Here is a 24,312-nt window from a genome sequence, read left to right as displayed (position 1 = left end):
CTTTTTTTGTATTTTTAGGAGCGGTGCACCGTCTGTCGCTCGCGCATCCGGCCGCGCGCGTGCGCGTGGGCGAAGCGGCTGGTTTCGGTATCGTTATCCGGGCGCTTCCCGGTTTTTGCGCCTGCAAAACTGATGTCTATCTGATTTCAATTGACTCAAAAGGTGCCCGCTTGTTACTCTATCGTTTTTATTTAGAATTTTTCTTGTGTTACTCGTGAATAAACTGCATGTATGGAAGAACATGAACGATTTTTTGTCACTTTAGGGTCACCCTAAAAAATTACGGTACTGTTTTCTCGAAATAGATTCATCCGAAGAATTTAAATCAGCAATAAAAAAATCGACTCTGGGGGTAGAATGTGGAGCAAACATTTGACCCTCAAAGGGTTAAACAAGCGCGAAAATTTAGCGTTCGTGCAGTGCACTCCCTTCACCTGTGCTTTTCGATAGATTCATCTTTCGCCTATTCTTCACCAGCAGGTGGCGCACTAGGCATGTTGAGTCCTTTTCCTCCTGCGCCTGATGATTTAAGTCTATGGACGTTTTTCCTCCACTTTTCATTTTCTACACACAAGCAACGCCTACGCACCATGACTGCGTTGCGGATCAGCGGCTCCCTCTCTTGTGTTGCAATGCAGGTACATAGTGGTCAACTACATCGCTTGGCGTGTAATACAGCTAATGGGGCCGCTGTCCATCGACCGCCTAAGGCGGGCGGAGTTCCGCTTCGACCGGTACCGCTACTCTCTTATGGAGATACAACCCTTGTCTCGACAGTGCTTCGCGCTCACCTTTAAGTACATGCGTTTCGCCATCGGGAGAATCTTCTACGACCGAGACACACACCGCATGATCGAACGACAAGCAAAGGCAAGTTGTTCCCACTTGGTTTATTCCGCGAAGGTGGCGTTCGATGGCATTGCACGCCGCCAGACCCACCTCCCACCACCCCTACCCTAGCCCCCCTACCCTAGCCCCCTACCCTTGTGCATTTTCGAAGAAAGCTCCGTCAGTAGCGCAAATGCTGTTTAGTTTCGAGGACACGAAGGCATTCTTTAATTGAAGAGGTCCCTTTCAGACCAATGACGTTAAAGGTCTAAAGGCGCGAACTTGCTAACCCTTTGGTAACAAGTGTTCGCATTTAGAAATGTAGTCATGCCATGACTAACAGTGCCCGGTTAAAACTTATTATCAGGACCATGCTTGAAGCAACCCCCACAATGTTAGCACCTATATACGATCGGTGTTCCACGCCATTGTTTGCATTGGCACGCGCGCAACGCAGCATCCTAATAATAGTATTCACTCAAATCCTTATGCAGATTTTGAATTTGGAAAAGTGACCAACTCAAGTGTTTTCTGCTTTGCGACAACTGTGTTCGAAGCAACAAAAAAACATGTTTAGGTTTACAACGACTGATCGATTGGTTGTAGGGTTTAAGGCGCCGACGCAACGCCAGCGATGAGGCGCGCCGTTGTGGAGGGCTCCGGATTAATTTTGACCACCTGGGAATCTTTAACGTGTGCCGAAATCTTGTACACACACGGGTGTTTTTGCTTCTCGCTACCCATCAGAAAAGCAGCCGCAGCTGCCGGGAATCGAACGCGCGTCCTCGTGCTCAGCAGCACAAAGCCTTAGCCACTGAGCCACCGCGGCGGGTAGGTTTACAAGGACGCATGCATGAATAAATATCGGATTGTGCATATTATGGGGACATTCGCGCTTTTACAACTTGTTATTTTTTTCCCTCAAAACGATCATTTAAAATATTCCGAAGTGAAGGAAATCAGACGTGCTAAAAGCGAGAAGCACCACAAAATTTTAATGGCTGTTTTCGGACACCACATATGTCTAGCTACAAACCATAGGTAATTGATGCCTCTTTTGATTGGTAGGCTAACGGGTGAACCGTCATAAATGTCTCACCTCGCCATCGGTGTTCAGCCGATTGCTTCTTGATTTTTTAGCTCTACTTTTCGCTGTGTAAGAGGGCAACGGAACTATGCTGAGTTCGCTTTAAGGATTTGGTGTAATCGATTTCAGATACCAAAGGCGCACCTTTGCACTTTCCTCCTCAGTTGTGGTTTTTGAACGTTGAGCCACAACTGATCTTTCTTCGCAAAGTGGGATTCCTGAAGTATTTTCATTTTGCAGGTGCAAGAGTTAGCGGACGAGATTAAAGATGCCTTGGCAATCTTACTGGACCTCGTAGAGTGGATGGACGACGCCAATAAAAAGTCTGCAATCTACAAGGTAGGGGCCTGAATGCATTTCGACGCTTTCTAGGCCAGAAATTGCATGCGTTATAATTATTTCCCCCTTAGCATGGAAGCTGTTCTCATGGGATCCTGAATGGTACAGGCCAAGGCAATTGTATTTAGGTTTCTTAAAAGGAACCTGACTGTAATTACAGTATACTACACTATAAACAACAACAAGAAGCCGTAAAGAATGAGAAGATTGCGTGTGTTCATCTTATTTCTTTTGTACATTAATGACGAACAATACCAAGTCAAACATTATAGTTGTATTTTATACGCTGATGACCGGGAAATTTATTCTTCAAACACATGTTTGGATTCACTAATATCTCACCTAAATTCTGGTGCCGCTAAAATCTTCCCCTTTTTCTCTAATAAACGTTTTCTACTACTACTGCAGTGATAATATGCTGAATAATATTTGCCGTAAACCATACTTCGTGACTTTTTCATCCACACTTGAAAGTGTTCCAGGAATTCCATCCTTAATCCTTGGTCCGAATTTGCTTCGCGCTTTTGACCATGCGAAATATCTCGACATCGAATTCGATAGCCATAGGAAATCTACAAATCACATATGTTTATTAACTCGTAAACCTGCCTATGGTGTGAGAAAACTAATCGGAAATTGACCCTATTTTAATGTACGCGTATTAATTTCACTTTACTTCTCATTCCTTCACAGCCATATGTCATATTACATTTCTCCTTGCGGCAACACATATCAAACTCACATGTCACCTTTACAGAACACAGAAAACCTAAATATTAATCACTTACAGGAATTTTTCTTGTAAGGCATTCACATTACTCAACACATTGATATTATGTCAACTGGTGCTTTAGATATTCTGCTTGCGTCCTAACGAACAAATGTTTTTGAGGAGATTTACGTATTTCGTTATTATCTAAAGAACGAACTCGATATTTCACTGCTACTTTTTCTCACACCACAATAGCAATCTTTCCCCAAAACCAAGACTAACTACGGCTAACTAACTGCGAATTATTTGCCGTCATGATTCTGGAATTTAATATCTGCCAGCATGATCTCCTTCAATTCATTTATTAAACAGTCCGCTCCACTGGGTAATTTTTGCATATTGGGGGTTAATAATATATGTGGGTATGTGGATGAATAATACTCTCGTACACATTTTTTCTGTAATATAACAATTTCTGAGGATTTTTACTGCTGTTAACCGCATTAGGTGTACTTTTTGTAAGTACTTATTTTGTAGGAGGTCCCTTCCCAGTCTATGATTGTGGGAACTGGTTGGACTATTAATTCTTCGTAACATTCAACGGCAACAATAAACAAACTGAACAGAATCTAATAGCAGATATCCCGTTCCAAGACAGGTAGCTATTATGCTAACAATCCGAACTAAGTAAGACGGTCAATAGTAAATGAAATACTACAACAACTGGGGGCTACAATGCTGAAGGAAAAATAATTGGTGAAAACACTTTTCAGTAATTGAACTCAAGCCACTCAAACCCCGGAAGATTAACTCATAGCCCACTAAGAGAGGCTGCTTAAGCTAAACAACCTTCTCCGTGATTGTAACTGAATAAACAAAACATTGACATCATCCAGCACGTAAAACCCTACCCCTACCCCCAAGAGACATCGAAGTAAAGGCGATCTCTCTGCACCCTAATATTCAGTACGGAGTGAATAAAGAACTTGGCAGCAGGATAATCTGAAAGAGAGTTTCTCTTCTCGTCCTGAACATTTTTATAGACAGCTGCGACAAATCATTAGCGTGCTGAAAGAGCGCAAAAAGTCATTACGGCAACCAACCAGTATGCTTTACAAACCGCAAGGAGCACGAAATGTAGTGCAACCACCACTACTTACGAAATACAGCTTGCACTGTAGAACAGCAGCTCTCGGATAACCCACATTACGGCACTTTGAGCCATGTATTGTAGCTGCTAGGCTTATCAGGAACTGCTCATCAGTGTCCTTTTTAGCTGCTGCAACTGATAGAACTCGTACGCTAGGTGTAATTGCCAAACTACAGATATTTCCTAAACAGAACCAAAACAATTGAGAAGAGAGAAAAATACTCTCTAAAAGAAGGGTTAGTTTTTGTTACACCAAGTGGCGCATTACTGAGTATGGGTTATTGGAGGATTTAACAAAATTTTGTCGTAGAGTGACACGTAAGGAATATTTGTGGCTGAAATGCTACGCCGCAACGTTGTTCACGGGCACGCACTTTGTGCACAAAAAATTGCGCACAACATGGTTATCAATCTCTGGAATTAGTTTTACTCATCGGTTTCAAAAAAAAAAAACATTCACGAAAACGCCATCGAATAGTCTCCAAAACATCACTCCATTCCTCGAGGTCCCTCTGAATACCCTACCAGCTACAACCGAAACGACGAATGAGCATGCCAATCAAGGTCATCTGACCGATGGGAAAATGCGAACACCATTCCCATACGCCACTAAAATGACAAGCGCTTACCTTGTAATTCCAGGAATGGATGCAGTCCCACCGCCCTCCATACCATCTAGACATGCTGTTTGGGGAAGTAATCATATTGGCTGAACTCAAAATTACGAGACCTATTTTCAAGCGAGGCGTTTCTACCATTACCGTAAAAGTCAAGTCCTTGCCGGATCATTGTTTGCAGCCGCATAATGGCTGACCCATTTTTTATAACAACACTTCCGCACTCTCTCTATTTGTGAATGTTCTAAACACCGTAGAGCGCAGTAGGCAAGACAAAGGACGAAAGGGGACACGGACGAGCAGTTTCAACGGTATTTAGGTGGAGTACCAACTGGCTCGTACCCATACGTTGTTAAATTGTGAATGTTCGCCTGTAAAAAATTCTCTTTCTCCACCGCTCGTTTGTTCGACACCCCTTTTCCTTCGTGCAAATGAAAAAGGAACCGTTACCCACAAGATGCAAATATTGCCAGCTCACTTTCAAAACACATAGCATTTAAATACATACCAAGCTCAATATAAAAAAATATCTAAACGTCTACGAGTAAGCCTAATAATGCGTAACGTCATCTCTACACACGCAGAAGTTTGTCTTTATTTGTTTTTACGTGCAGTCAGGCCTGCGGTAAAAGACGTTTCGTGAGTTGCAACTTCACGTCAGCTACGCACGCCATTGAAAAGGCAGAATTTTCAAAATGCGCCAGTTAATTTTATTATTACGCTGCTTTCAGCTTAGAGAAATGAAGATCAGCCTCGGATTCCCATTCTGGATAAGAAGTGACACCGACTTGAACGAGTACTACTCCTCGGTAGAGTATCTCTCACCTTTGCAAGCGGCTCGTTTTTCGAACGCTGTGAATGCTCCTCTCACACTCGTAATTTCAATTTTGTTCCTTGAGCAGACACCGGATCTCCGAAAGGAGGAGTTCTTCGTTTCTGCCAGCCACGTCATTAAGGCTTATGTGGCCACCCAACTCCGCAAGCTCAAATTCATCGGATACAGACAAGACTACGGGTATGGCGCCAACCGATGGATTTTCAGTAGCTTATTCAATTCAGTTTTCAATTCATTTATTGAGCATTCTTAACAAAGAACAACCCCGATGCTAGGGGCAGAACAAAAAGCCGCCATGCAGCAACTTGACAAACGTCCTTGCCCCTGAGTTTGGCAACGGGCACAACGAGCACTGAACACACACAAGAAATGAAACCAAAAATTTGTAATTACACAACTAGCAACTAAATAAACAGGAATACATAGTTCTGCGTAAACAAGGGTACCAGTATATACAAGCACAAAAGGAATTTCACATCAAATTCCTCAAACAGAAATTACAGAAACTTTAAAGATTGGCAGCAAACAAAATTAACGATTTAACATCACGCAGAACGCAATGTGCAATATATTAGATTATCGTTAGCCAAATACTGTAGAAAAATGGTTATAGATTACAAAGAAATATATATTTCCTCAGTTTTTTAAGTTTGTAATTTCTTATATGTTTACATTCATTGAGAGTTTATGGCAAGTTGTGCTGCAGTGACTGCAATTTATAGTTATTACGAAATTTAGGTATGGACCAGATATCACTATTCCGCGTACACAATGTGTTTGTTCTATGCTTAAGGGAGGACATGTTCGTCGAAAAATGTTTAAAAGAATCGGAAATAAAATAAAATGCACGTAAATTCGAAATTGGTACATGTGTTCTACTTTGACTAATTTGAGGTCTTTGAAGGCTGTGTCCGTCGAAGCGAGATATTCCAGGTTAGCAATGTGTCGGACAATTTTCTTTTGAAACATAAAAATTTTGTTACTATTCGTTTTGCTTGTAGTTGCCCATACCGAACGGCAATAGTTAATATGCGACATAAACAAAGCATGGTAACTTTGAAGTTTCGCCTTCACAGGCAAAAGCCGTCCACAGCGAGATAACACTCCGGTAATCCGAACGAGCTTTTTACAGATAGTTACTACATGTGAATCCTAGTTCAGGTGAGAGGTAAAATTGATCCTTATAATATTGTGTTCATGGGTAATACAAATTTCATTTCCATCGTATTCAAGGACATGATATGGCTATCCACTAAAAAACATTTATGGTCCGCCTCCTTGTCCTGTACTTTATATTTTTTTATTTGTATTATCCTCACCAATTGCCGGAAATTCTTCGCAATTTCCCCTCTCACTCTTCTCGTTCGTGCACATGGTGCACTACGTTGGAAAAGGAACCCTTTACACTAATCAACTATGATGGAAGACTAACACTGAGGGCCGCTGACTTTTCCTGAATTTTAGCCTTAGTGCCATCTTTTGCGACTTCCCAGTTTTGGTCCTTTACGAACACAAAAAGTGATAGCGTAATTCCGTTTTGCTACAATGCAATAGCAGTAGATCAAGAACAAATGGCGAGAAAAAAACAACTTTTGCTTGTTTTGCTATGGCATCTGTAAGCATCAGGGTATTTTATCAAACGAATCAAAGAGAAACGCATCAAAATGTTAAGCCGCATTGTCACCTGACTTCCAAATTCCTACGTCGCTCCAAATATATGTACGAAACGCGCCTCTGAGAAAACAATACGGGTGATTCAGTTGTTTCTTAGTACTTTCTTTTCATCTTATGTATGTTTCAATGTTATTATAAGCACTGTTCACGCAAGTTTTGGAACTGTCGCAGATGGGTTGAGCTGCAAGAGCAAGAGGACCCAATTTATCAGTATCTTGGAAACTACATAAGTAAGTGCGTTTTTTAAACACTTGGGCTTACGTACCGTGCCGAACAACCTCTTACTTTATTCACATACCCGCAGTGCTACCGGAAACCTACCTTCACGACCCCTTCTTCAGGCTAACGGCCAGCCCGTAAGCGCTCCGAAATTTTTTTCCTGCTCACTTTCTTTGGAGTGTATCATGAAATATTATTTCATGTATCCGGTATCTAAAAGGGTGTGGTGTCGTCTTGCATATAACAAGAGCTGGTAGCAAAATGTTTCGGTTGATCGGAAACATTACAAAAAAACATTTTACACAATATTGCAAAACCACGTGCTTACCACGTTAAAGTTTCCACGTTACGGTTTGCTGAGACGCGAGGTTTGGTAAGTGCTTAAGACAATTTAAATAAAGGTTAGCAATGGTACAGTGAAAACTTGTTAATTTAAACTGCGCAATTCGGTCCGCTATGTATCCACGAAATCTGTGTTTAAAAAGCCCGTTAGCTTGAACGTCAGTAGGATCCCCCATATATAATTACAAGTTCCCGCCAACGCGCTGGCGGCTGCTGCTGCACCTGGCGCACGGATAAAAAATGGGTATGGTGCAAACGCACGATGATGCATCGCCTCCGCTGCGAAAGAACAGTACCGAAAGAAGAAAAAATTAGGTAAAATCAATTTAAATACTCCATGGCAGACGGTTTGGAAAACGTATTCTTTGCGGACCACGTGATGATGCGAACGAAGTGGTTCGTGGAGTGGAGACAGATGAGATAGTTCTTTGGTCAGAAACACGCAGGCTGTCGCCGCCAGTGACGACGAGGAGTTGGACGAAGCACATATGTGGCGGTGTGCTAGAAATTTAAAGTGGAATGAGTACCACCAGTTTCATCTTTCGCTTTGAAGAAGGCAAAAATGAGGCCTCCCGCTGCATTCGCTCGTCAACGCAAAACACGTTGGATGTCGTTTGCTAGCATAGAAAGGTAGGCCGAAATTGCGCTGTTTTTCAGTCAATAAATGGTGCACTGCTTCCTAACGGCGTGGGTAGTTATTCGTTGCTTTTAATAGTTCAAATTCTTATTAGTTCTAACTGAGGAGGCTTCACCTTGCGGTTGGAATTGCGCACCATTTACTCAACTCTGTTCCTAGCCTAAATAATGACAGTTGTCACATTTGTGTCCTTTCAGATCTGTCAACTTTGGGGCGCTGGGCACTATACTCGGCCACTATGTCACCTTAGGTTTGACGTCTTACGGTGGGTGTTTCCAGGTTGCCTAACTGACCGTTCTTTCTTTTTTGTGTGTAGTGGTATTTTCAATACCCACAGAGCGCTAACCCCGTGGGTTTTCTAGCTTTCAAGGAAATGTTGCTGATCTCGCGGAAATTAAAAAAAAAAGAACGCACTTTGCTTTTTTACCCTGACGTTATAAATTCACAGAAAAGCAGAGCATGAACCCTTTTTATGGTATTAGCAAACTCCCAAACAGGATTTTTTGGTTTACTACAAGGAGCGTTCCGATTTAATTGCCTTAAATCACCGACACCTAACCAGAGTGTGAAAGATGAAGTCGCCAAGGCTGTGAATACAATATTGGTACGAGATGGATGTATTTACTGTGAGCTTAGAAGATGTAGGATGAGCGTAGACGATAGAGCGGTCCGTGAATGATGGTGCCAAGTCGAAGCGCAATCTGGTTCTCCTCTTCTTCCTTTCAGCTTGTTCAATTGGTTACCGTGGCAATGTCATAGACGCATAGGCGAATATACGGCGCTTGAGGCTTGCGTAACATTTCCCCCCTCGCAGACGAAGCCCCCAGGGCGACTCAGCTTGTGGAGCGGTGTTCACAACGTTTGAGCCGGGCAACATGGGCTACTTGCGTTCTTTCGCTCTGTCGGCCAGTCAAAGTCAGTCGCGAGACAACATATGTGACATCGCTGAGACGTTGTCGTACAACAAATCGACCTACGTAATGTGCCAGAAGCTTCTCTCACAAGCCACGCTTACGCAGCGGTGTCCAAAGCCACACTAAATCACCCCGTGCGTATGTCGGCTACTGTCGTAACGCTGCTTAGAGTGCTTCTGAGGGCCAGGATTCGTAGGCGGGCAAGCCAACGTGCTTCTTCGGCAAGGCAGGGCGTCCTAGGATCGTCATGCTTGAACAAATGGAATATGGTATCGGGGCACCTACCGGGCTGGCGGGCGTAACGAACGAAGAAGGCGCTGCAGCCGGTTGTTTCGGGCTTCCCAGTATTGTATGCGTATGTGTTAAATCGGTTGTCCCAGTTCTTGTGGTCCGAGCTCACATAAATTGATAGCATGCTCGCTAACGTACGGTTGGTACGTTCCGTCAGTCCATTCGTTTGAGAGTGGGAAAGGTGTGGCATGGCAAAATTGGACGGAACAAAGGCGAAGCAACTCTTCAACGACGGTTGCAGTAAACTGAAGTCCACGGTCACTACTTATGACGTGCGCTTGTCCATGGCGTAGCAACATGTAACGAAGCAGAAAGAGGGCGATCGCTGTGGCAGTGGCAGACGGTAGAGCAGCCGTCCCAGTATAGCGAGAGAGGTAATCCACGCATAAAATGATCCAGCGATTTTCATGTGATGAGTGGGGGAAAGGCCCTAACAGGTCAATTCGAACTTGTTGGAAAGGACGACGTGGCGGGTCAACAGGTGGGAGTCGCTCTGCTGGAGCAGTTCTTGGAGTTTTGTAGCGTTGGCATTGGGTACAAGTGGCGACATAGCGCTCAATAGGCTTGCGCATGTTCGGCCTGTAAAACCGTTTTTGAGCGCGGTGAACAGTGCGCGGAAGCCCCATGTGGCCAGATGTGACGTCGTCATCCAGAAAACGTAGGACAGCGCCACGGGGGCTTTGCGGCACACCAAGGAGGAGACGAGATCCGGCAATCGAATAATTCTTATTGTAGTAAATTTCGTTTCGGACGCAGAAACGCTTGGACCTTTCAGCGTTAAAAGGTGCTTCATCGTTTTCGGCGTTTGTCAGCATTATGTATGCAGGAAAAGCTGATTTGTTAGTAAGGCTCAATCCAAAGCTCATTACTGCAGGTACTATGAAATGTTACAACATCAGTTTTGGTAGAACCCCCGCTGAACCGGTTGGTGCAAGGTTGCAAATTAAAACTCGACATGATTGGGCACGACCTGTTTGATGTGCTCTTCCGTCATAGCTCTGATTTCCAGGCGCAGCTATTAAGTACCACAATACTGGTTTCAACTAAAGTGGGTTTACTGTACAATTAGTAAACAGCACAATGTATTTCATAGGTGAAACTATAGTCAAGATACGTTTCTTCACGGCATTCATATCTGCCTTTTACCTTATATTACACAGCCTAAAACGGGCCAAAAGGGGCACACATTTATCATGTCGTGTGGGCCCATTTTTTCTCAGGAGGCTATTATAATTTCAAGGGCGACCTGGATGACTGGTGGACGCCGAAGATGCGACGTGGCTACGCGTCTGGGGCCATGTGCTTCAGCAACCAGGCCAACTGGTTTGTCAACCCTTCCACGGGAGATGGGGTGAGCGCGTCGTTCATTCTGTCGTGGACTGTTCTTTTGGCCTGGTAGAGCTCCTCCAGTTTACCCCCCAAAAATTTAAGCCGTTCCACACAACATGAAAGCAGTGGGAATTGAGAGCATTGATTCACATAATATGCTTTAGCGCCGTTATCCGCTCACTGCTACCACCCATCAGGCTCTTCACGGCCCTTTCTCGCTCCTCTCTTGATGAATGGAATGGAGGATTGTCCAGTGCAATTCAAATTGCGCGCCTTCCAGTGCTCGTGTGCTATCTACCCTGAAACAGCGCCAGCGGAAGATTTGTTCTTTTTGTGCTTGCTTTTCAACCTGCACGTGCCTGCGCCCGCTGGCGTCTTACTGCGCAGTTTGAAACGCGCCATTCCTGTCTTGCACTGCCACTTTTTTTGCTTACTATAGTAAAAACCAATCCAACCTGCGTCCGTAACTAAATGAACGCCCGCGCTGCCGGCTAGCTACGTATATTTTGCCGATAATGCACCTGCAGTTTTCTTTGCGGAGAAAACGGGGAGACGTATGACAAGCGCCAGCGATTCAAGAGTTTCGAACGATTGTGACTACAGACGGGAACTCTAGGCACGAAAAGTAGCCGCCTGTAAGGCACTGGACACACACACACACACGCGCGCGCGCACACACACACACACACACACACACACGCACATGCACGCACGCATGCACACGCACGTGCAAACGCACACACGTACGCACACGCACACACACATGCAAACGCGCACGCAGGCGCACGCACGCACACACGCATGCGCACGTAGTCGCACACACACACACATGCACACGCACACACACATGCACCCGCACGCGCGCGCACACACACACACACCCACCACACACACGCACATGCAAACGCGCACGCACACACGCATACACTCACACAAACACGCGAGCGCGCGCTAGCACGCACGCACACACGCAAGCACGCACACACACACACACAAACACACACACACACACACACACGCACCCGCACGCACACGCACGTTATAAAGCCCATATAGGCACGAACCTGAAAATAGGCACGTATGTGCCCAATAAAATATGGCTTCAAGTGTTTCATTACCCTTTGTTTATCCTTATATGTCAAATAAGCTTGATACGGACCAACGGAAAACAGGAATTTGGCCTACAGGTGCGATCTATAGTTCAGACTATATAAGCTGCTTAGTTTTCGAAGCCTCTGTGCGACGCTGTTATGACGGCACGCCGGGGTTACTTAGGTCTGTTTTCTCGCTGCGCCTCCTGATTTCGGCCGTAATATGTTACTCGTTACAGTTAGCTACGAAGACAATGCAAGCACCTGAAATGTTATGCTCTTAATACGTATTTTTCTTCAGTCTACATGGCATCCACCGTCGAAGGCAATCTTTTTTTAGTTGGCCCGTGCAGTTTTCTATACACGCGTATTCATGTCACTTGTGCCCGTTGAGAATAATACATGATTTACTTGACCTTTAGGTTAAAAAAAAACCGGGACACCTAAGCACTTATCAGTCGTGAATGACACCTTATATAAACACGTGTTAACGATATGCATTATTATACGCGTACGCCCAGGTAGTCGTTGGGGAATATAAATATTGTTTTGATACAATACCTCGAACACTCCAAAGGAATGAAATAAACGTGGCAACGTACCACTGAAGCCCCACCAATCATTCTCTTTCAGTATAAGAAGTGACACAAAACACAGGAGTTTCGATCCTGCCTTCTTTTTTGTCGAGGCACATGATAATGCCCGTGAAGGGAACTGTTATGAAATGGCCCGGACAATTTGAATGCGGTAGCATTAGAAACGAGCACAAACAGGGTAGCTGATGATCGATCTATAATAAGCTCCCCACTGCGACGCAATTATTGTCTGAAATGCCCGATGACGGACGGATAATTCTTCAGCAAGCAGCGTAGCATTTAACCCAATTGCGGACTCCGGGCTCAAATGTCCCGTCCATTTATTAAGCAGAAGGTAGTGCACAATGCTCTTGCCGCATGTTTACTAAAAGACTAAAGGGATCATTTAACAAGGGCAATACACGACACACATGATGGTTCACTTCAGGCTGTACCGAATGCCTCCAGAGTCTTATCTCGCAAGGGAGAGTTCTTAGGCAGAGTGTACTATCACTTTGTGTTCTCTCGAGTGTTCTCTCGAAAGTTCACTCACATTGCAAGATTTTCGGTAGTAATTTCATAAAACTGAGGAAGTAAGTAGCGGCTTAAAGGCCGGTCGTAGTGTGCGTCCACCCATCGCCGCCAAATGCAGAGGGTGCTAGCACCAAGCGCCATCAAGAAGCCGCCGTACCCGCCGCGGTGTCTGAGTGGCTAAGGCCTTGTTCTGCTGAGCCCAAGTACGCGGGTTGAATCGCCGCCGCGGTGGCTGCTTTTGTGATGGAGGAGAAAATCGACAACGCTCGTATGTTGAGATTTTTGTCACACGTTGGAGATCTCCAGATGGTCAAAATGGATCAAGAACCATCCACTATGACACGTGTCTTTTCCCAGGTATATACCGTTCGGCACCCTCAATAAATAAAATCAGGAAGGCGCCCTCTTTGCATGACAAGACGGTCCCTGCCCAGGAGTGAAGCAGGGTTTCGTGTTTCAAAGACGACACTCTTCGAAGCACGAACGGCACTCGCCCGCAGGCGCTCGGAATTTTCTTGGTGTTTCTATCTCCGCACTGGAGAAATAACGATCTCCTAAATAGCTTTCCTGTGAATTTAGAAATAACTTTCATAAGTGGGCGTACTCACTCCGCGTGTAGAATCCTGTGAGAACTCAGATTTATTGCAAAGTGAATGCTTGTTCAACCTCGCGTAGGCGTTTTTTAAATGGCACCGTCTCTACTCGACAGGCCAGGCCGAAACAGTTGAAAATCTGCTTGTTGAAAGAAGCTTTTGGGCGCCTGGACTGCTCATTCTGCCTGCGCAACATCATCCCGCCGATTGCATTGCGCAAATGACGAAGAAATACTTATTCTCATATACAAAGCTATTCTGTTCCTGTCCGATTAAACTAATTTTTTCGTAACACCCCCGATACTTCATTTGTAAGTTTTTGGGTTGATTTGCTGCAAACAACGGCAGTAATTTTTTGTTGTGTGGAAGTACCCTAACGTACATTTCGGAGAAGGTGTAAAGGGCTCTATTTGTGACGGTTGGTTGCGACACCAGGTACTGTATAGAAAAATAAATTGGTGCGTATATACGACATTTATGTCCATGTTCGTCCCCGTCTGCTCAGTGCCACATTCTCTTTTAACACTGTCATGAACCAACTCGTTCCAGGAAAAACTTTGCTATTCGCTGTATCAAGGTTACCCGCAAGCTCCTATGTTGAGGGCAATGTTCAGGTCCGCCAGAAAGCGTAGAAAACTCTCGGATATAAAGTAGTGATTTTAAGAAATAGCTTATAGCTCCAAGTAATGAATTAGCAGTGGCCCTTTTTCCTTCCGCTTCTTATCTCATCTTTCGCGCTGTTATAGGATGAACATCCCGAGGTAGCATTCAAATTTCTTTTTGAGCTTTTGTGTGCTTGATTTATGTTCTGTCTGACGGTTTAACGCTTAAAACATTGCACTTCGAGGCTGCCAAGATTTCAAGTATAAAACTATCAACGTTTAAATGGTGTCGTTTTCACATGCCTCAAAAACAGATTTGCTAGGTTTTTCGTTTAAGAAACGTGTCTGACCTCTAGGAACATGACACCCTTTGCAGTTACCTAATACTTAAATTACTTAACTTACGTAAACACTTAATTAAATTACTATTTCGCGTCTAATTGGTTGTGATGTTTTATGCAGATAAACACGACCTTGGATGAAGACAAAATCGTGGCTGACTGCGCAGCTGTGAAGGAGGCATTTAAGGTGAACACGGTGCATGTCTGCAATAGAAAAATCGAAGCGGCTTAGCTAAGCTAACCTTGGGTATACAAGGCAAAAGCTTAGTTTAGTCCGGCTGAGTCTTGCTTTCACTTGGTTAACCTTTGATGTAGCTGTATAGCCGACCACGGCTCAAAGCCATTCGGTCCCGTGCCACACTCTTAGAAGGAGGCCCAGCCTCGCTTTCATTCTAGTCGAACGCGGCGCAAGGTGAGTCCCTTCGCCCGAGACGCACCAGCGCGCATGCGTGGGAGGCTTCGGGTTTGGTCGGATGTCGATCAGCTGAGCGGCCGCACCGTCACCGATACGACGGGAGCGGACGCGATTTGAACAGAACGACCTAAAATGGGGCGTTGCGCGGAGCGCCGACAGCGGGCCCGGCGAATCGCGTTATGCGCTTCGAAAGGTGTGTCGCCGGGGGTGTGTCGCCGGTCAAAACGTTAACTTGCGCATCCTGCGCGAAACCACTGGACGACGGTAGTAAAGCTTTACTTTAAGAAAGGAAACAATTACGAAAAAAAACTAGCCAAGCAGAGCGTATCACCACAGCTAGACGCGCTTATCGCCACTTGCCTAATTCTTTTTTTTTATTTATCCGCCGTGGTTAGTAGGTGGCTGTTGCGTTGTGCTGCTGAGCCCAAAGACGCTAATTTGGTTCCGGCCGCAGTGGCAGCTTTTCTGATGCAGATGAAAAGCGAAAGCTCTTTTGTGTGGGGATTTCGGTCCAAGTTAAAGATCTCCATCTGATGAAAATAAATCTGAAGCTCTTCACTACGGTGCGCCTCAGAGGCTAGGGGTAAATTCTGCGCGTTAAATTCCACAGTCTATCTATCTATTTATGTAAACGGTATACAGAATGTAAGTAGTGTAGAGTAAAGAGAGTGTAAACAGTATACATGCGAATTGTGCTGACTGCGCGTGCACCAAATTCGCATTGATACATAAAACCGAGCTATCATATCCGCACCATACCCTATTGAGCAGTACACAACGAAGACAGAAATACACCCGCTCAAGAGTACACAACTTCGTGTATTTGAGTGATTACTCGAAACTACATGTAGTCTCATTATTCACCAACCAAAACCATCGTTCTACGCGTAGTCAGTTCCATGATGTTTTGGGGGGCTTGTACGACCGTCCTATTGGTACTGGTCGTAGAGGTTTTTGGTATGGCCAACATTTCCCTATGATATAATGAGCTTTTTATAGCAGCGTTGCGGAAAACATGGTATACATACACAGAAAAATCATTTCCAAACGTCTCACTGCTGATACGGTTTCTAGATGTGAACATTGCTCCTCAGTTGGAGGCAACCTTGGACCCGTGTAAAGTGACTATCTTGATCTTGTTTGCGTGACGCTTGCAACAAATGTAAGCTCCACGCGACTCTTTTCGACAAGGTCACCCTTGGAACCGCTTACGCTGCCAACTTCACTGCTCACGTAGACAATGTGAAAAAACTTGCACTTCTACTGAGCTAGAACGCAAGTTGCGTACAGCATACAACTTTATGAACAACCCTGTCGCAGAATTTCCAATGACGCTATTCCATTGAGACCCCGTAAGCTCCTTGTGTACAATATTCCGTATCGCACAAAGTTCCGCTAATCTCATTCGCCGCATGTGACGCTTCATCAAGTAACCTGGTTTTTCAGTGCCCTGACGATAGACCTCTCGGCCATTGCCGTAATCCACTTTCAAGGAACTGACATTCCCCGTCAGAACTGCTACGCTGGTGGCATCTTCACTTCCGCTGCCACCTTCCTTACGAAGGCTGGGTAAGGCCACCGTTGCCAGCCAAATGGACATCGTGTCTCTGTCTGCTCGTACAAACCCCGTTGTCCAAGCTGCGGCCAGGGGCTACACGAAGACACCGACGATACCTTCTCAGCAAGTGTACTCTGTATCTGCTGTGGTGGTCCACATCACGCTGATCATGCGAGATATGCTTGCAAGTAATCTGCTGATGCACACTTTCGCTAGTCAGTGTTCAGGCGGTTCGCCCACCCCAAATCAGCGGTGCCAGCTGACGTAGCAGCCGCTATTTCCGTGGCGCCCGAAAAACGTGCAGCCGCAGTCGTCCCGGTCCACCATGCCGTCTCACTGCTCCGCCAGCTCGTTCTCATGTCTTCCCGAAGACGTCAGAAAAGACAGCCTTGCGGCTCACCACAGCCATTATCAAGTAACCCCGCACGTTATCCACCTCCTTTCATAGACACCTGAACACGCACAAGTGGTCTGATGCCACCCCCCGCAGCAACACATTCCCTAACTCCCTCTATCTACCCAACCAGCAAGCACTTTACTACCAGAAAAACAAAAATGCATTTTACTGTTAATGAAAACAGCGCAAATGACGGGACACGAGTGAAAACACACAGGGATGGGCGCTGTCCCTGTCCCTGCCCTAGGTCAGCTCCCGTACCTGTCTCTTTTCGCTCGTGTCCCGTCCTTTGCGCTGCTTTTATTAACGGATTCTTACCTAGTCGTCCAGCTTCGCACTCTCGTTCAGTACTTTACTGAGCGTTTAAAATTCTCCTAGTCAAGCCGACCTTCTCAGCAGCAATAGGTATATCCTCCTCCTGCATCATCGTCACCTCTCATGAAGTAAGCATGGTAGATCTCAAGCATATCATTGAGTGTAACTGGCGTGCTTTGAGAACACGCGGTACGTGCATGGACACACGCGTGCTTCGATGGCACCTTTTTTATATAGCGCCTAACAAAACCTCATCTAGCTGACGTCGCTCCTATTCCAAAGACACCAGCAATTGCTACTGTACCTGGCTGTGTAACTTGTCACCAATCTCCATGTCTCGCCGCACTGGTTCGCTCCATGTGCAGTAATTGCAGCTACACATCATAGCGCTAATAGCGTTACGCTTTCAATCCCTCATTAGTGCTGCCCGCTTGCTTTCGCCGATGCATACAGTTCCCCCTCAAAATAACCCCTTTGAGATTCAACTATTTTTTCATCTCCAGCAAACAAAAAGCCAGTTGCAGCGAATCTTTTCGGCGACAACAGTGCCTGGGGCTACACCAAGAAATGAAAGAAATCCGCAGAGTAAACACTGCTACTCGCTAATATGGTTACCCACCGCACAACGATTCTAGAAACAACGACAAAAAATGTGGCTGATCCCTCTTTCATAGGAATCGGTAAAACACGAAAGTAAAATGTGCTTTCACATGAGCAGTTGAATGGTTATTGCGCGTCGATATGAACTTGCATATCGCTATTTATATTTCGTCGGTAAGCCACCGTTAAACGTGTCAACATTATACACTCCATTACACGGGCCGAATAAGTGCGGAAATCCGATTGAAACCCGGGGCACTCGCGAACCGTTCGAACGAAACGAAACGGGTTGTCAGCGAATCATTTCGTGAAGTCATGGACTGCTACAACGAAAGGAGCATGATTTGCAGGTCGGCAGCAATATTGTGGGTGTGCTTGGATAGCGACGTCCAGATGGCTGGTCGCTGCGGCAAACGTGCGACCACTTCGGTCGTGCTACGTGGCGCGTATGGCAGACGCTTGAGTTCCAATGAGCTCATCTTGTGGAACGCGACAGGCAGAGTTCTTAGCCTAATTGAATTGTGAATGCCTGAACGCGTTCCGCTTCCCGCTGGCGTATCTCTCGTCGTACCAAAGCGGTCAGGTGAGCAACAGTCGCCAGTCAGCCCGTTGCCTTTCTGCATTCATGAAACAGCTTTCTTACACGAGGCCACGGTAGAGAAATAGGTTATTCCTTCACCATGCACGGGGCCATCCTCCCCGCAGCATAGGCCGCGGACGGATAAACACAGCAGCTTACGCTGCTATACACTGTCCTATCAAGGCACCAACTATCGGCGCTGATTAGTGTCATGACGCACTACTTCACTTCACGTCTCCTAGATGGCAGCACCATCCGAATGGTGAAAGTTAGAAGGAACGACATCAGGCGCGTTTGTGCAGCGCATCCGGGCTTCGTGCTCCAGTTGGCACAGCGTTCCTCACCTCCCGTCGCGGCCATGGAGGAAGAAAATGTTAGGAGGGAGCATGACGTCAGGCAGCCCAGCTTTGGCAAACCAACCTCCTGTGACGCCGCATTCTCCTCTCCTCGTGGTCCTGCCGCGCAATGCATCATGGAAGATGCACCACTCTCAGGCCCGCGGTAGCATTTAGTGGCTCCGGCTGGCTGGCGCTAAAGGTGGAGCTGAGTGGCGTTGCCGAAGGCGTCGTACGAGATTTTTCGCCAGCGTTGCGCTTCTGCCCTCGTATCGCGGAAGTACTGCCGCTGTTCAAAGCGACACGAGACGTAGACCCCAGGAAGCACTTTCACGAGCTTCGAGCCGACTTTGACGTTTACCGCTGGAACCACGACCGGCTTTGCTGGAACGCACCGCTGTAAATATTCACAAGCATGGAGCGGCTCACGGTTGCGTTGCCAGGTGTGCTTTGACGATTGCGTTGGAATTCTGCTGGGAGTTATCGCGCCACCTTCCCTTTACATCATGGCCCTGTAACGAGTAACCTGTCAGCTGAGAGGTGGTGCGAAAAGCTTTGGTTTTGCTTGCGTGGACATTTGCATACGCTCGCCTTATCGGTGCTCTGGCATGGTGGCTCGTTGTACGTGCCACGTCTATGTTACGTGCTGTCTCCTTCAGTGCATTAGAAAACAAAAACTGTAGAAGCACTGGGGTTGGGTGCGGGCGCAGGAAGAACGGATCTTTTTCCGCCTCGCGTCGCAGGCAGTGCGCGGGCTGGTTGACCAAGGACTGCTCAATCCGTGCGATAGGTATATGGGTAACGAATGCCAAATTACGCCTGGGCGGTGAAAGGCTAAAATTACCCGAACCAAGAAAGTGCTGTGTGGTTTGTGAAATAAAATATAAGGCACGGATGTCGTACTCTGTCCTCTCCACTTCTGCACAGCGGCGGCACAGAACACTCGACTGCGGCGTGAACTTCGACGGATCCCACAGCTCAATAAATAAAGACGTTTTCTGTCTCTCCCGTCGGACTGCTTTGCCTGCATGATCAGCCCGCTGCGCGTATTGGGTTGCACGCAGCGCTGCGCGCAACGCCTGGACGGCCCGGAAACCGAATGGAACAGAACGACGCACGCAGCGTGGGCGGGCGGGCGGCTGCATGAGGCGTCAAGGACTACCGCTTGCCTGTCACGTGAGGGGTACATCTCCCATCAGTTTTTCCTTTTTATTTTTTAGGACTAGGCTTCACGATTGTCACGTGACGCTTCCCCCTAAACTTTTTTTCCTCCATGGTCGCGGCCATGGTGATCGTGGGCTGGAATCCTGCCGTCGCCACGTCAATGTAACTCTTTCTGATAATGTCATTTCCGTGATGGCTATGACGTCGGGGAGGTTTGTGTACCCTGGCATAAAACACCCATGTTAAAATTTATATCAACTGCGGAAAAAAATACCAATACGCACCACCCTTCAGATACACCGCCTAGCGTTCTAGAGTGGGAACACACTCAAGTAAATACGAGTAGTGACCACGCAAACCTACGTTTCTCTGGCTTCGCATTTTCTGAATGCGTCTACTGGAAACTCCATCGCATCAATTCGTGGCATCAATGTTGGAAAACACCACAGCAGCGCCGCGTAACAGACGTCATATTTTGGACACGGGAACTGACACGCGCTCGAGATAAGCGTACAAAGATTTAGGCCCCAAAGAAGATCCCCACTAACATGGATGCACACTGGGCGCACTGTTGGGAATTCCACGCCTGTTTTCTGGAGAAGGAATCATAATCACTGTACCCTCATTAATCCCGTTAAAAAGCATACACAAGAATACTTGAACCACCTGTATAGAAACTCTGGAATGCCACGTGTGTATTCTTAAAGCCGTCACAAATGCGAACTCAACGCAGATCATGAGCACGCACAACCCAAACACCGGCTACACCATTGTCTACATTGAGCATACTTTTGTGCTCAGGGGGCAAGTATGCTTGCCGGCGCTCCAATTAGCACTAGGTCAGTGCAGAGGCAACTAATCCTGAAGGCACCAACCAGCAACCAGTAACTACCCTCCTTCGGTATAGTTCGGAGCACATCAAATGTTCATCAGCACCATCTCCTACACGACATCAAGCTCGGAAAAACGGGACAACTGCTTCGTCATTTGCAGCATACCAAACAGAAATGGGGGTAATGTTCATTTCTGGACTTTTCTTATATGCTGTAGAATAGGAGGACAAATAAATAACCGTCTACATCTAGAAACTTACGTGAAACCTTTTTCTACAAGTTGTGATTATTCTGCTGTAAAGATTTGTGGTTGTTTACACAAGCGCAGTGAAAGTCTTACTGCATCAAATATAGCGCGTCGGATTAGTGCAAATTTTACGGTTGTTGAAGCTGTAAGCTTCCTCTGAGCCTTACAACTCCAATTGCAAAAACTCATTGTCCGATGATTATGACGTCGAAGGCTTTGCCTGCAGTGGCGCTTGTTTTTCAGATGGGAGAACCAAATAAAAACTTTGGCGAGTGTGAAATGTCAAGCTTAAACGGGAACGTGGGCCCAGCGACAAGGTTACACCTAGGAGCTTCCAAATGCAATATGAACTCGCAATATGCATATTCAACTCATAACGCGTACGAATAAAGAGTGTTTCACATCGTGTGCTTTCTACGAATCTGCTCCTCGCATGTTTTAGACAACCTTTCAGAAAGTGGTACATTTAACGTGTCTGTCATGAACCGAATCTTAGAAGCTTTCTTGCACGGGCTCTTGCACGGGCACCTCTCAGATTTGCTTTTATATTCATAACGCTACGTCGACGGCTGAGAGTTATATTTGTAGAAATATCAACACATATAATGCATTCCAGCATTTAGCGTGTAATTCAGCCGAGCTAACGACATTCTGGAAGAGAGGGGTGAAACTAATTATCTTCTACAAGATGCCAGTGTTTAGGCGAACCAGTAAAAATGAAACACGCGTAGAAACCGCAGTCTATGTTGTTAATTTAAGAAGCCTCATGTAAGTAGGGTGTGTCATCCAGCTCCTAAGAAGATCTGTATACAACGAATGGGTACATCGTGTTCTAAACTATGAGGTAACTACCTCGGAAACTATTAACTCTGGAAAAAAAAGTCAGAAACACCAGTAGGGCAACGGTAAGAAGAATGATGCAGCAAAGGTTAGACAGAGAAAACGAGTGCGATAAATTGGGAGCTAACTCATTTTGAAGAAGTCGTAGTGAAATTTTAGGAGAGAATTGTGCAGGTAGACTCTGAATTTTGTGCTGGTTAGGGACCCAGCTTGAGCACCGAAATAACAAAATGACACCAAAAGACACAATCCGAAACAGTTGCCTGCAGTTTTTCTAAAAGATTACAGAAGTTCGAAATAGAAAATTAGTGGAACGTGGGGATTCCTAAGGCAGTATATGAACGGTTTGGAGTCTGTACGCGAGGCCTTCTTTCTGCCATTTACATCAGCCGGCAGTCCAAGGACGACGCTTGGGATAGTCCAAAGTACCAGGACTTCAACACCATACCAAGCGTAACAGTAGGTAAACACGAACAAGAGACATATAGAGGCTGGGGGCTAGACGTCAACTATTGAAGTTCATTAGTAGCGCCCGTTCTGTCGGCTCTTTTGTGTGTTCCCGCCCTTTCGCACCTGCAATACGATAGCGACGTTCAAACCTAAGTAAAGTGATAGTGCTGGTGACTGTTAAGCGTGCCCTGCGGTTCCGGCGATTGTAAGTACGCTTATATGAGGCGCCTCACTGATGAGGACCGTTCACAAAAAAGGCATCGCCGGAACACCAACTATCTCTGGCGAAGATGATCGTAGTAGAGGAGGTGAAAGAGGGTTGAAACAGAATGCTCTCTCCGGTCGAAAGCCCATGCCTTCAAACTCGAAAGTCAAAGTCCAAATCCAAAAACGCCCTGCCGGAACGACAACTTACCGACTGGGTTGAACATCAGACAGAAAAATTTCTACGATAAATCCCAGGGCAGTGCTTTGCTTTTTGAGGCTAGAGCCCGTTGCTTCCGAACTAAGAGCTTTGTGGGGACGTATTCACAAAATGATGGGGTATGCGTGGACTGCGGAAAAGAAACTGAAACTGTGCGGCACATAGTGTTAGAATGTGAGGGTTACATAGTTGAAGAAAGTGGTTATCCCCGACCAAAATCTTAGTTAAAAAGGCTCAAAAGACGTTTCGGATTCCATACGGAAGCCTTGTTCACTGCGCGGAAAGGCGCGAAGCTCGAAGCTTTTAGGAAGTGCGTCGAAGTAACCCCCCAGGCATCTTGCGTACGTAGGCAGGAGATTGCCTGCATTGTGGTTCAGTGTTTTTTCCGTGGTTTGAATCATCAGGGACTCAAGATATCGGCGTGACAGCCATTTCCCTTCTCTGGCGATAACTGACGCTTCGTCCCAGCCTATTTTGTGTGTCGTGGCTTCCACGTGTTTCGCAAGCGCATTCGACGCAATCTTCTTGTTTTTCACGTCATTATTGTGTTCACGCAATCTTCTTTCGAAGTTGCTGCTCCCGCCAATGTAGCAGTAGCAGTCGGCGCAGGGAATTTTGTACACCACCCCAGGAAACTTCTCTTTCTTGATTCTATCCTTGACAGCCCCCAGCTCGTGCCTCAGCTTGCGCGCGGGGACGTGAGCGACGTGCACATCGTACGTGCGCAGAACCCTGGCGAAAGATTCGCTCACACCCGGCACGTAAGGGATCGCCGCTGGGCTTCGGCAAGGAGGACCAGCGGGTTCTGACGGGCGTGATGACTGTCGTAGCACGAAGTCCATGAAATGCTTGGGGTAGCCGCAATTGCCGAGTTCTCTGCGCACTTCGCGTAGATCAGCAGCCGCGTCTTCTGGCCGTCAGCAGATGTTCTTGGCGCATTGGGTGAGGGAAGCCACGACAGAGCGCTTATGACAGGCTGGATGAACAGAATTAAATTGGAGGTAACGTCCAGTGTGGGTTTCTTTTCGGTAAACCTTGAAGGAAAGGCGATCGCCACGACGTCCAACCAACACGTCCAGGAAAGGAAGACGGCCTTCAGCTTCCTCCTCGAGAGTGAATTGAATGGATTCCTTCATGCCGTTCATGTGTTCCGTAAAGGCAGTTAGCGAGTCCCTTTTGATGATGCAGAAACAATCGTCGATGTACCACAGAAAGACCTTGGGTCGTGGTTCGAATGAAGAAAGTGCTTGCGTTTCCAATGCTTCCATGGTAAGGTTGGCGGTTGTCACTGAGATAGACGCACCCATGGATGTGCCATGAACCTGCTTGTAGATCGCCCCCCGGAAAAGAAAATAAGTGTTCTCGAGGCCGAACTGCAACAGCTTCAGGAGATGTGGTTCTTCGATGGGGGTTCTTTCACCCAAACCATCGTCATGTTGCAGTG

The 24,312-nt window shown here is 46.3% G+C and overlaps 1 protein-coding gene across 1 annotated transcript in view; it reads left to right on the top strand.

The window, feature by feature from the left end:
• The first annotated feature begins 681 nt into the window (after positions 1 to 681).
• The window catches only part of LOC144164824 (neprilysin-1-like), a 44,819-nt gene continuing 21,188 nt past the window's right edge, over positions 682 to 24,312 (top strand). Inside the window, exons 1-9 of the mRNA XM_077695085.1 lie at positions 682 to 870; positions 2,156 to 2,254; positions 5,465 to 5,542; positions 5,636 to 5,748; positions 7,414 to 7,472; positions 7,547 to 7,598; positions 8,638 to 8,705; positions 10,866 to 10,996; positions 14,832 to 14,897. Coding sequence (XP_077551211.1) covers positions 682 to 870; positions 2,156 to 2,254; positions 5,465 to 5,542; positions 5,636 to 5,748; positions 7,414 to 7,472; positions 7,547 to 7,598; positions 8,638 to 8,705; positions 10,866 to 10,996; positions 14,832 to 14,897 — 855 coding nt within the window. The remainder of the gene's footprint in view (positions 871 to 2,155; positions 2,255 to 5,464; positions 5,543 to 5,635; positions 5,749 to 7,413; positions 7,473 to 7,546; positions 7,599 to 8,637; positions 8,706 to 10,865; positions 10,997 to 14,831; positions 14,898 to 24,312) is intronic.

This window comes from Haemaphysalis longicornis, unplaced genomic scaffold, assembly GCF_048455015.1.
Source record: "Haemaphysalis longicornis isolate Haplotype H1 unplaced genomic scaffold, Haemaphysalis longicornis Haplotype H1 scaffold_14, whole genome shotgun sequence".
Classification (NCBI taxonomy): domain Eukaryota; kingdom Metazoa; phylum Arthropoda; class Arachnida; order Ixodida; family Ixodidae; genus Haemaphysalis; species Haemaphysalis longicornis.
This window is presented reverse-complemented; position numbering and strand designations above follow the sequence as displayed.